At 41.6% G+C, this 13002-nt stretch overlaps 2 protein-coding genes across 4 annotated transcripts; one reads left to right on the forward strand and one right to left on the reverse strand.

Annotated features, from left to right (window-relative positions):
- The first annotated feature begins 777 nt into the window (after nt 1-777).
- Nucleotides 778-5619, forward strand: si:ch211-150o23.3 (uncharacterized). 3 transcript variants are annotated; one of them, XM_056422446.1, is made up of 9 exons: nt 778-956; nt 1213-1318; nt 2092-2130; nt 2214-2522; nt 2835-3143; nt 3721-4035; nt 4216-4365; nt 4451-4524; nt 5017-5619. In XM_056422446.1, exons 2-8 carry the CDS (start codon nt 1288-1290, stop codon nt 4492-4494), a joined length of 1197 nt encoding a protein of 398 aa, XP_056278421.1. In that variant the 5' UTR covers nt 778-956; nt 1213-1287; the 3' UTR covers nt 4495-4524; nt 5017-5619. The 3 variants fall into 3 exon arrangements, with proteins under 3 accessions (XP_056278421.1, XP_056278419.1, XP_056278420.1); XM_056422444.1 differs by having other exon boundaries at nt 779-956; nt 5014-5619; XM_056422445.1 differs by lacking the exon at nt 778-956 and having other exon boundaries at nt 995-1318; nt 5014-5619.
- Nucleotides 5620-5801: 182 nt separating this feature from the next.
- Nucleotides 5802-12321, reverse strand: emd (emerin). The gene is made up of 6 exons (XM_056422449.1): nt 12143-12321; nt 11892-11990; nt 11158-11186; nt 10720-10745; nt 10542-10601; nt 5802-7125 (listed from the first exon to the last, which is right to left on the reverse strand). The coding sequence occupies exons 1-6, from the start codon at nt 12222-12224 to the stop codon at nt 6918-6920; spliced, it is 504 nt and encodes a 167-aa protein (XP_056278424.1). The 5' UTR covers nt 12225-12321; the 3' UTR covers nt 5802-6917.
- Between the last annotated feature and the right edge of the window lie 681 nt (nt 12322-13002).

Raw genomic sequence — 13002 nt, forward strand, 5'->3', positions numbered from 1 at the left:
ATTTTTAATATAACATTCCATTTTTCCATGACACACCTTGGTACAGGAAAAGTAGGCGAATCAAGCAGAGTTTTTGTTGTACTGTAACTGTGATCAAGCCTTTGTGTTCTTGATACAGATAACATAAACAGTTAATGCTAAACAGACCTAAAGTAAGTATTAACGGAACAAGTCATTGTCGAATTCATTATTTTACAAAAGACAACTGGATTTTATTGAGTGCAAAAGCCTCAACTGAGTTTAAGATTGGATTAAAAAAAACGAAAGGATTGGTTTTTTTTTAATCATCACACGCAATGCATTTCAGGAAAAAGCCTTCCACTTGGTGTTGAAATAAAATAGTCAGTCAAAGACGGCCTGTCCATTTCACATTATAAATATATAAATATAATTATGACTTCGTAAAATTACATTTCAAAGAGAGAATGTAAAGGTTATACACGTATACTCAGATTGTACAATGCAGCAGTGTCCCTTTACTTCATGTAAGCCGAGTTGGATATAGCCAGCAGTGTTGCCAGGTCCGCGGTTTTCCCGCGGAATTGGGCTACTTTTGAAGTGTTGCCGCGGGTTGAATTTTGTGTCCGCTGGTTCGGGTAGACCTATTTTGCATGCAAATTACATGAATATCTTAAAATAAACTGACTCCAGATCAGCACGTACACACATGGACATGGGACACGCCCACATACACACACTTTAAAAGCAGTGTATATGGTTTGGCACGGGCATATTTTGAGTTCTGATATTGGGCTGGTTTTTGGGCTGGTTTTGTTACACAGACCTGGCAACCCTGAATTCTGAACATATGCTGCGTTCAAAGACAGCAGCGACTCTCCCAGGAGCAGCCAGGGGCCGGAGCAGCGCTGCGGCTGTGGTGACCTCTGTCTGCCGCAGGGAGAACTCTGCTCCGCCGCGGAACCCCCACCGGCCGCTGATAGGATGGCGGCCTAACGGTGAGTGCTTGTACTTCCACAACGTTATCCTGACGGCTTAACAGTGACAGCCAGCCGGACTCGGCAGCAGCCTCACTTTACTCTGGGGACAAGAATAGACTGTTTACCGCTGAGTTAGTATCGATCAGTTATCGATAAAGTCTTTGGAGTCAGGTGGTGTCAGTTACGGAGCCGTTAGCTGTTAGCCAGCTGCTAGCTGAATGTTCGTTAGTTCGACTTGTTGACACGAGCTAGCTGACGTTGTTGTTCTCACCAGCTCTCTACGGCTGTCTGCACCCTCGTCACCACGACAACGGGCATCCGTAGCACTGATGGCAGGGTGAGGGGAGCCATGCTGACGTTCCTCCATATCCCTTTAACAGGTAACAGCAGGCTAGGTAGCGGCGCGGGAAGCGTGTTCGTCAGCTCGCGCTGAAGCGGGACCAGCTGACGTGCTTCTGCAACAGGATCACCTCGCTGGAGTTAGCACAATGCCTTTAGTTAACGCGAGTTAGTTAATTACACTGTAAAGGAAACGCGTGCTTCTCGTATTTATGACTTGAAATTGTAATCGTATACATGTAAGGAGTCATCCGTTTCTCGTAGCTCGTGAACTCGCTGGTTAACATCGTGTCATGTGACTATCTCATACATGTCATACATGTTGCTCATGAACATGTATTAGCTTCGTGTGTTAGACACACGAATCATTTGATTTGGCGGCTGGTGTGTACACATGAGACAGACAAACAAAACAACAACAATCAACAGTCAACATATAAGATACATCAAATCAATCTGTTCATGAGGGTTAGTGGGGGTTGTTACAAAGCTGTGGCTATCTTGGAGACCTAGTTCGTGGTGCTGTTACTTTTTTGTCTTTTGTTGAGGGGTGTTATTACATTTAGTTCATGCCATAGATAAATAGTGGAAGATATATAAAGTTTTATAAAAATCTCAAACCACAGCCTTTCAAAATGACTATAAAGTTGAATCGACACTTCTCAAAAGGGAGCGTTCGATGCAGCACGATTGTATTGGATCATATTAGTTTGTGTAATGTTAGGTGTAATTAATACATTAGCGACTGAAATTAGTCGTTGCCGTCATATTTAATGGATTTTAATCTTTATTTGTTTGTTTTATTTCCTCACAGGCCTGTTGGGTGTTCTGTGGGATGGAGTTGCTGCTTTTGGTATGCGGGGGATTGATAAACCTGCTGATTACATAGCTGCTCCCATATTTTCTTCCTCTAAGTGATTTCTCTTTGATCCACAGGTGGGGTCAGACTAGTGGATGGGGAGAACAAGTGTTCTGGCAGAGTTGAGGTACTCCGCCATGACCAGTGGGGGACTGTGTGCGACCACGGCTGGGACCTCCGGGAGGCTGATGTGGTGTGTCTGGAGCTGGGCTGTGGCCTCGCAGAATTGGCCCTTCATGGTGCCGTGTTTGGTGAAGGCCGCGGAGAGATCTGGCTGCGACATGTCCAGTGCTCCGGACATGAGTCCGGTTTGACGCGCTGCGCTGTTGTCCTTCACAGTAATGCCTACTGCACCCACGAGAAAGATGCCGGGGTGAAATGCTCAGGTGACAGCCGACTCCGTTGACGCATTTTATCCACCGAGGAGGAGTGTGAGATGGTTGAGTGATTTCTGCTGGGTAGATTCATAGAGGATACTCTGGTCAGTGACCAGTTAGACATGCATGCATTCAAATTCATACTGCAAACAATTTTCAGTAAATCTTAAATCTTTTGCTGTTCCCAAACTCAGCCGAATCCCACTCTGCCTTCAAAAATCACTTGAGGGCCTATCTTGTCTGCGATAACTCACTACCCGCATTTACATTTCAGAATTTCACAATCTAATCTAACGTTTTGTGATGTGTCTTTACTCACAGGCACCCTCTTAATGCCCACCCTCACCCTGCTGTCACCTCACACCGTCTTCTCTCCTGGCGAGGCTGTTCGCTTCGCCTGCAATGTTTTGCTGGGTCACCACCTCAGTGATTTCCACCTGTACAAGCATGGAGTGTCGACGCCGCTGGTCACACAGAGGGCGGACCAGACCCAGACCAAAGTGGAGCTGACCCTCTCCGACATCGAGACTTTCCACCAGGGCAGCTACAGTTGCCAGTACAGGATCATGGGCGGCTTCCCTTCTCAGCTACTGAGCTCCCCACCGAGCAACTCAATAAACATCACTGTTGGTGAGCCATAACCAGTAAACCACATCATCTCATGTGTTATAACTCTATTGAACCAGTGCCCGTTCCCATAGCACAGTGCTTTGTTCTGCATCTATATTATGTGTTTCATTCTATACCCAACTCAACCTAAGAGGTGTTTTTATTTATAATTCTCTAAAGTTCCTTGGATTTCTGTTTATTAAAATTCTTTACTTGCACGTAATATACATCACGTGTCACCAAATACTAATCTCAAGCACAATAGTTTTCGTTTTACTAACTATTTGCTCAGGAAGCCTGCGAGATGCTACTGAGAGCTCCAAGTGGACTGTTTGACATTCGGTTATTGTATCACATTTGTAATATCACGGCTACTCTGAACCGTCAGCCTTTGTCTGTTTGTGTGACTCACAGATTTTTGCGAATAAATAATTATCACAACGCGACCGAAAAGGCCGTTTTATTTCAGAGAATTTGTAAAGTTGGACGGAAAAATGAATTTTAACTAATTTGAGTCTTTCAAGATTATTTCTCTGTCCTGATTAAACATCTGTATTACTCTGAATAACCACTTGAAATCCTTTTTGCATGATCTCAGTGGAACTCCTGACTCCCCAACACTGGTACAACACGTCCACTGAGGCCCCGGCTGGTTCCGTCATTAAAGGCCACAACTTTAGCATCACCTGCTCCACCCGGCAGCAGTACCCCGGAGGCTCCTTCCAGCTGCGTCTGATCCGCTCCAATGGCACCGTGCGCCAGTCCCTGCCCGCCCTCACCCCCTACGTCACTTTCACCTTTCCCAACGCCCAGAGCTCCAACGAGGGATACTACTACTGCCTGTATCGGGTCCAGCTGGGTGGGCGCACCTTTGTCTCCAGAGAAAGCCAGCCCTTGCCTATCGCCATCAGAGGTGACACTGATAATAGTATAGTGACAGATTAAAGATCAGTAACATAGGTACTTTAAATAAATAAATATTTTGTGTTTTCTTGTTTTTCGACTACTTGAATCACGTAGCTGCAGCAGAAGATGAAATCCCAGGCATTTAAAAACCCATCCTGTATGTAACTTCTCTTCCTCCCATCTTCAGACCCAGATCCATTACTGAGTCCAATGGTGATCAGCTGGCTTGTGTCCGGCCTGACATTTGTTGTGGCCGTCGTCGTGATAATCATTGTGGCCAAGGTGCTGTGTACCAAGGAGAAGAAGCCCACTGAACTGGAGCGAGAGACCAGAACCTGTAAGTTCCTTTGGACCGAGAAGGGGTTTCTCTCGATAACGTCCTGCACGTCTGCTCAGACTAATCGATGTGTTTCTGCCTCCAGGTGTGGATAACACTTATGTTGCCTTATCAATTAACAAGCTATGACGGGCTATGCAGGCCACCATATCACTGAAGGTATTGACGGTCTTGATGTTTACACATTGGGTTCTTGGAAGTTTTCATGTTTTACAACAAATCAAAGGGGATTTAATTTTATATTTATTGTGCCATCCTATCCCTATAGTGCTATTTTATCTTCATTGTGGGAGTATTCCAACTTGTATTGTGGTACAGGTTTATTAATGCAACAATTGAACTGAAACCCCTTGACCACACATAGGTGAGGTCCATTTAAAAAAATCAATCCGCACCAGAAATATTTCAAGAGTGACCTATTTAGCGGTTGAAAGTCAAAACATATTTCTTGGGTAATTATTTAGATGACTTGGTCGTCTGTTTTCCTTTAACAAAGGATTGTCAAAAATCCACATGAAATCTACTGTGATTGCTTCAATGAAAACTTGCAAGAATACTTCATAGGCACTGTTATATTTGATTAGTCATTGTTTGGATGTATTAACTGTGCCAAACATTAAAGTGCAGCATTTTGTTTCATCCTTGAAGCAGAGGACAGTCGAGGGGCTCGCAGTGGATTCAGTTGGCAGGAGACGAGACACAGAACAGCTCAGTGTGCCATCATCTCCTTCCTGAAGGAGGCCCCACCTGGATCCGGCAGTTATTATTGGATTAATATAGACCGACATAACACTAAACTTCAGGACAGTGATACTGCAGGGAAATAATGGGTGTGATTGCTTTAGTGCCTTCTGTTCTGATGAGATGTGAACTACAAGCCACAGAAGACTGTTTGTGTAGATTATTTCCAGTTCAACGTCTGTCGGGGTTTCAGCTAGACTTCAGCTTCGGCTCCTGCCATGACACCAGATTTATGGAGTGGAAAACTGCAACGAAAAGTTAAACTGGGGGAAACGGGATGCAGATCCTTCCGGTCTATTTTAATGAGATTTAGTATCTTTTACCAAGTAACAAGTAACACTAAAGACGGGCTCAACTATCTTATTAGGTACTCGCTTCTCCAGATCAATGATCCTTAAAGGATTAGAACATGTTTTTTGTATTTTAAGTCTCACCCATCTTATGTCATTTTCAATATGTAGATCACTGCACTTTAAGTTAATAGCTGTAGTTGATTAAAACGTGTTGTTGGAACTTCTGGCTTCAATGAGTTTTGTTTGACAATCTACAAATGTTTCTCCGTGAACTGTCGGATGATCAGCTTGAACTACATAAGAGGAAACATCTTTTAACGTGATGCATAATATGATTCATTTATTTCTATATCCTCAATTGCATAAACATTAATTGTTGCTTTTGAATAAATTACTAGGCACTTAAAATGTTTACATATGGAAACTCTTTTAATTGTTTCAATGATGTAATAGTAATACAAAACACATCACATTACATCACACTACTGAATGTAAAGGTTGGATAATATAAATGTGTAATATCTACTTGAACAAAGCACAAACATGTCATTACAGCTGTATAAACAATTACATTTCATATTTTTACCCAAGATAAAATGTTTTAAAAAACAATTAAAATCCAATTATTCCTACAAAACCATTTAGGCACTTGTATTGAAGCTGGTCTGAACTGTACTTTTTAATAATTATTTGAGATATCTGACAAATGGAAGCATTGTTGTACTTTTGAAACAGATTGATTAATGCACTAAGCTGTTGGAATGTGTATGTATATATATATATATATATATATATAAAAAAAGTGTATTACTATTTGGTCAAATGACACTTTTCCAGATGGAATACCAAATTAAAACAATGGCCGATGAAGTCAGAGATTTGTCCAATTCTGATGTGAAGTTCTGATATTGCCCGTCAGGATGTGGATTAAAAAGTGTGATCTTCTCATGCAGATGGATTAATTGTGAATTGCTGATACTTATATCAAATTTAATTGACTGAGGCTAACATTAAAATGCGGTTGACCGGCATTTAGTCTCTTATGTGGAAAAGAAACCTCAGTCAACATAAAAAAGTCTCTTTCTAAATATCAGACCTATTATTACAATTATCCACTGACCTCAAATTGAGATTGAGATCTGTAAATGTTTTGTCATTTCTTGATGTATTTAGCCCTGAAAGAAGATCACCCGTGGGTGCACCCTGACGATCATCTCAAAAACTTCAACAGATCACACTGGAACTATCCAGGCAAGAGGAAGAAAGCTTCTCTGTAATTCTAAGCGATATGTTCTTTTAGAGTGGCATCCTCATCTTTTCTAGTCGTGGTCATATAGTAATGCTGGTTGGCAATTGTACCCATAAACATAAGCAAGCAAGTAAACTGCCACTATAAAGCATAAACATATTGCATAAAGCCCAATCTCAGCAATGTCTAAAATAAAGGCTTTAACCAAAATACATTCAAATGCACAATTATGTATAATATCTCCATGAAATGAGCATGAATATATAAAATCATTCTAATCCTTTGAGGGATTTGTTTGTCTCCATACTTGAAAAAACTAAGTAGAGGAAGACTGCCACAGCCAGGAAGAACACAAACTGAACCCAGAGTGGGACGAGGCGAGACGACTTCGGTGCCTTCGGAGCGTCTGGAGAATCCATGGGCGTCGAGTTCACGAAGGAGTTTCTCAAAGTCGACGGCGTGTCGTACATGCGAGGCCTGAAAGGAGATGACGCTTGAGTCCATTAAAAGTAGTGCTGCGTCTGTTGTCACGGTTACAGCAATGTTGGGTGAAGTAACAATGAAGAGACTAAATGTTTTATCACCTCAAATCGTAATTGAACATCATGTCGATGCGGCCCTTTGCGGGACAATCCACATCGCTTTGACACAACTTTAAACGGCAAGACGGAAATTGCACATTTTACGGGCTCTGGACTTTTAGTTGGACCAAATAAGAAGTTGTGACCTCGGGCTTGAGGAAACATGTGCTGGGCTTTTCTCCTCTATTTTATAGACGAATCAAAGTGTGGAAAGAAGTATTCAGATCCTTTACTTAATTAAATGTGCAGTATATACAAGATTGTGAGCATTTCTATTGCTTTTTAACGTCTCTCCGCTAATGGCGCTGACAGCGCAAACAGCGCAAGTGTTTCCCCGAGGGGGAACCGGGTGGTGGGTGCTCTCTATCACAACGCCACCAGGCGGGATGGCGTCATCAGCTGTAACCGCTGTGCGAGAGCAGTGCTGCGAGCGACAATAGGGCACAAACATGCACAAGTACCACGAGCAGCCAGCCGGGCGAGGCCGGACAACAAAGAGAAGCTCAGATTACAACACGCTGAGCGAGAGAGACTTCATCAGGGAGACGTGACGCCGCTATATCTGTACATAAATAATAGTAGTTTGCTTTTATGTCATGGTCTGAATCACGTATGTTGCACCTTTTTAAAAGTAAGTAATAATTTGTGATGGTAGACTCGACTATAGCATTGCTTATGTTACAAAGGTAGAGCAAGAATTGCAGAGAGAATTGGTTGATGTCTAAATGCCGATGTAAGCAGAAGTGACTTGGAGGACCACCGGGCCCGAGGACACGACGGCGGAGCCAACAGAGATGAGAACACATCGCAATGTGCCCGAGAGAGAGAGCTGTTTTCTATGATTCTGCCACACCAACTTGTGTTAAGACACTAGTTTAGATATGGTCCAGCCCTACATTGTCTTCTCATAATTTGTTGTTGCATTTCTTTAAAAAGGGGCGTAACTTTCAGGTGTGAATACATGAGCATGAGGCCTTTTCAAATGTTGAATCCTGTGTCACGGTCTGTCCCGAGAAGCTGTGGCATAATAAATAAACGGACAAAGATAACTTTGATTTCAGAGACTTCATTCCTCCTTTCTCGATAGACAGAGAAAATCACAAATTCAAGACTAATTTTATACGACAGGTAAAAGTCCCACATTGAACATACCACAGAAGAAAAGGACAGAAACTTACTTGGGAAAATAGACTTACATTTTCAAAAGTAAAGTGAGTGTTGCCATTATAGTTTACATTATTCAATTGTTATTACTGGTGCACTATTGTGTACGTAACATTTTACTGTTGCAGTTCAGGGCTCCAGACTAACTTTTTTTACTAGGAGCACAGTCGCCCCTAACTTAAAATTTTAGGGGCGCAAGCAGAAAATTTAGGGGCGCACACAGGGTTTTTCCTGGGTCAAAATGGGTCTTCGGTGCTCCCCAAAAAAATGTTTGCGGGCTGCCAAGATCTATTCGTGCAGGTCGAGCTATTGAGTGAGTGATCAGCAGCTGGCCGCTCTGTCCATTCACGCACCTCACAGTTGTGTATTGATCAGACAAGAAGACACGCTTATCAACTCCAGTGTTTCCCTACCATTATAACAGGGTGAAATCTCCACCCGCCACTCTGTAATTTTCGTCTACCCCCCCCCCCCCGTCAACAATTCTCGGCTCGCGTGACAGAGCGATGCGCGCCGACATCGAAGTTCTGCCGTGATGCGCGCACACGGGTGAGCACACTCTCACCCCCCCCCTCCCGCACCCATTGATTGAATGCATTCATAGAAAGCAGTTTCTTTTAGGAAACGGAATCAAAAATAAATATTACTATGCAGCACGTTCTCTTTTCAATACCATCTAGGGTTTGATGATGTTATGATTAGAGATGCACCGATCAGGTTTTTGGTGCCGATCACCGATCACTGAAATCAGTATCTGCCGATCACCGATAATACCGACCGAGTCGATTGAAGCATTCTATTTATTGTGTAGCATTATTGCCTAGGACTATGAGGAAATACATATGTAAAGCAACTCAAACATTAAAGAAATTACAGATTTCTTTAAACATTTAGGACTTTTACTTTGAAAAATGTCCTAATTGATACATTAAAAGTGTTTGATTGCTATTGTAGGGGATTTCAGATATGTATGGAACACATCTGCATTATTCATTTCCTGGAACTCTTGGGGAAATCTATATACAGGACTTTTCTTAACATACAAAAGTCTGACATTTTTATAAACTCTTCCTTGGTCCAGTAAAAATGTTTTAATGTTAGCATAATTTAAGCTAAATCTCAGAAATGATCTATAAAGATACATCAGTTCATTGTTTACTTTTATATGTTCGTGTATGATTTGTCGACATCTTATTTTGATAAACGGATGTTGTTTCACGTGGTTCTTTCCGCTAACTTTGCAAAACCGGATGTTGTCACTTAAATCCTTCCGCTAACTTTATCAAAATCCTCGCGCGCTCCCGATCGAATGTGTTTACCGTGAGCGACAGTGTAGAGGGGCTCAGACATGTGAGAGTCGGCTGAGTTGACCCAAAGATTCAACTCGGGGGACGGGGACGCCGCTCGGTGGTGAGGATCCCCTCTGACCTCTCACTCTGCGGCCCTCGCCCTCGTTGTGTCTCCGTTGCGGTGCGCCTCTTTTCACACATTAGCCCCCCCCCCCCCCCCCTCACACACACAGGCCAGCCTTCTGCTTCAGTTTTCGTCTCCTTTCTTCTTCTTCTGGAGTTAATGTCGGTTAGCAAACCAGTCATTCAGGCATTACCGCTAACTATAGTGGGCTGAAGTGTAGAACAAGTTTGTCAGCAACAAAAATATTTAATAACAAAAAAAAGAAATCTGCTAATTTACTGGTCGCGCATGCGCGAGTTGATGAAAAATTTACTCGCACTGTGTCTAATTTTAGGCGCAAAATGCGACCATTTGGTCGCAGTCTGGAGCCCTGCAGTTGGTTGAGGTGGTGCTGATTGTTTATTCTGAAACACTACGTCATATTTTAAATGCTCATACATTTTGTATGTAAAATAATAATAATACATACAATTTCTATAGCGCTTTTCATAGTACTCAAAGACGCTTTGAGTACTATGAAAATCTTTAAAGTAACCAAAGCTGTCTAACAAATGCAGTAAATGGTACGATATTTGCCTGTGAAATGTGATGGGGTAAAAGTATGAAGTAGCATGAAATGGAAATAGTCAAGTACGGTGCTTTAAGTAAAATGAAAAAAAGATGACAAACAAATATGCTAATTTGAACCGAAATAGATTCTGATGACACTATTTGACTTTGTATAAATACACTTACTCATCCACACATTCCTGTCCTCTGTATGCAGGCTTTGACCTTGAGTAGGTTGAGTATTGCCTGTGGAGAGTAACGTAGGACACAACATGTGTGGAAACGATTCAATTAGATTTACTGAAATAGAAGAAAAGCAACAAATGTTTGGAGCTGACGACAGAGGACGTGTCGGAGTACCGACCTGTCTCCTGCTGCTTCACTGCTGACCTGCAACAAGGGAAGCAGTGATAAGAAGTAGTGACCTTTTACAAGTGTTGATATAAACAATGCACACATCCAACTGTCACTGCATTTTATTCACATTACGTTTCATTTATATTTGTATCTCTCGCCCATCCATGGGACACCCCTCCTCAATAAGATTAGAAAACAAATGAGCAGGCAGTCCTATTTCATAGATTTGTGTGATTTTGGTCTGTATAATTATAAGTAGAATTTAATTTACTTAAATTAATGTTGTTGTCAACAAACAAAATATTTGACACAGGGTACCATATACAGTAGATTTACCTGTTAAATTCACCATAAAAGGAAATTTTTACCAAGTCGTCATAACATATTTATTCAGGAGACAAGTAATAATATTAAAACTAAAAACAGCATGGACAGATTTACTTACAGGTGTCCTGTACTCATAGGTGACTTCCTCTGAAATGAAAACACAAACATCAGGATAAATGTCAGCGCAAGTGTGCATTTCTATGACACCATTACCACTTAAGTAGCCCACGCAAGTATAATAATTGCTACCCAAGTGTATTTTGCCACTTTTAATTCAGTTAAGAACTCATCCAGTTAGTGGTGGAGAACACAATAGCACCACCTGTTTCCAGTTGTGCAGGTTTCATGCATCTTTTATAATAAATACTTTATAATTAGTTTGTATCAGTTCAGTTATAATGGCAAACTATTCTAAGGGTAGATTTTTTTTAAAGACCTACATAGTCTTCCTTACTTTTAAAAGGGACACAACAGAGTATTTTCATAAAACATATATAATGCCTTCTGTGGTTCTGAAGGGAGCTTTCTAAAGTCTGAGAAAATAACTCTGATCTTGTTTTTGTCCTTTAATATTTTACTTATCCAATGTTTTGTTGTCATCTTTTTTTCACCGGGTAGGTCCCAACAAGGTTAGAAGGTTACGAGAGTAAAAGTCTAAATATCTTGGTTTATATTGTTTACATTTTTGGAGAACGTATATGTAATATTTTAGAGAAAATGAGTCACACTTGGTTAACTGTGAGTCACACTATGAGGAATGTACAATTATCCATAATTAGACTTCTGGTACATGTGTGGACTTTCTTCATCAACGTAGGGCTAAAGTATTCAAGTGTTAGAAGAAAGAATGACCCTCTTCTCTGTAGTAGGTTTTATCAGATGACGGCTTTGACGGTTTCCCTTTGGCCATGGCTTCTTTCAGCTTCCTCTCGTAGAGACCTCTGGTGGAGTCTGCGAACAAGAACGAGTCGTGAGAGATCCGCGGCGTGGAGAGAGCGAGACGCAGGACCCGAGCAGCGCGACGAGCTCGTCCCCCGCAGGCCTGTGGAGTCAGCTGCCGTGTAAAGAGATTCAAACACGGGCGCAAAACGTGAGCCACTCACCGACCACAGGCCCGTGCTTTATTCCGTATTCATCCAAAAGCTCGCTAATGTCCTCCGCGGATTTACTTCTCAGCGAAGACATGTTTGTAGTTTGATTTGTTCGTTCAGATTTCTGTGAATCTTTGTGGCGCGTTCCTGTTTCGGTTAAGCTGTGAGTTTCTTTTTCCACCAACAGCCCAAACTCTTCACTCCGAGGTGACCAGTGGATGCTCGTTTTGTGACACGGCGGGTGGCAACTATTCTGTGTGGAGTGGAAAGTGGGTTGAGTGAAGAAGAGAGGGTTAAACCCCGCTCCCCGTTGTTGACCCAGGTGATTAAAACATTTGCGCTTTCCTTCAAACGTTACATCGTTTCCGTTTGACACAGTCTTCTTCTATGGTTTTGAGTCTGGATTTTCCCGGGAATATAGCAGCGCCACCAGCTGTCTAAATGTGTTCATATTCACACACTTTAAACTAAAGTAAGTAAGTAAGATAGCTCATGCTTTCATTACCAACAGGGACAACAGTATCACAGTAACTATCACAAAGAAAATGGCATTATGCAGATTTTCCCGTTTGAGAGTATTTCATTCAGATTCATTGACATAGCAAAATTCTGGAAGCCCGTTTCTGCCACTGTGAAAACAAATTATGATTCTGTAAATCACAATGAGATACTATCTCATAATAATGAGATAGTATCTCATTATTTCGACTTATTATCTCATAATAATATCTCATAATAATGAGATATTATTTCATAATTTCGATTTACTATCTCATATGAGATAATAAGTCGAAATAATGAGATACTATCTCATTATTATAAGATCGTATCTCATTATTATGACTTACAGGATCGTAATTTTTTTCTCACAG

The sequence above is a fragment of the Pseudoliparis swirei genome, chromosome 9 (genome assembly GCF_029220125.1).
Source record: "Pseudoliparis swirei isolate HS2019 ecotype Mariana Trench chromosome 9, NWPU_hadal_v1, whole genome shotgun sequence".
NCBI classification, from domain to species: Eukaryota; Metazoa; Chordata; class Actinopteri; order Perciformes; family Liparidae; genus Pseudoliparis; species Pseudoliparis swirei.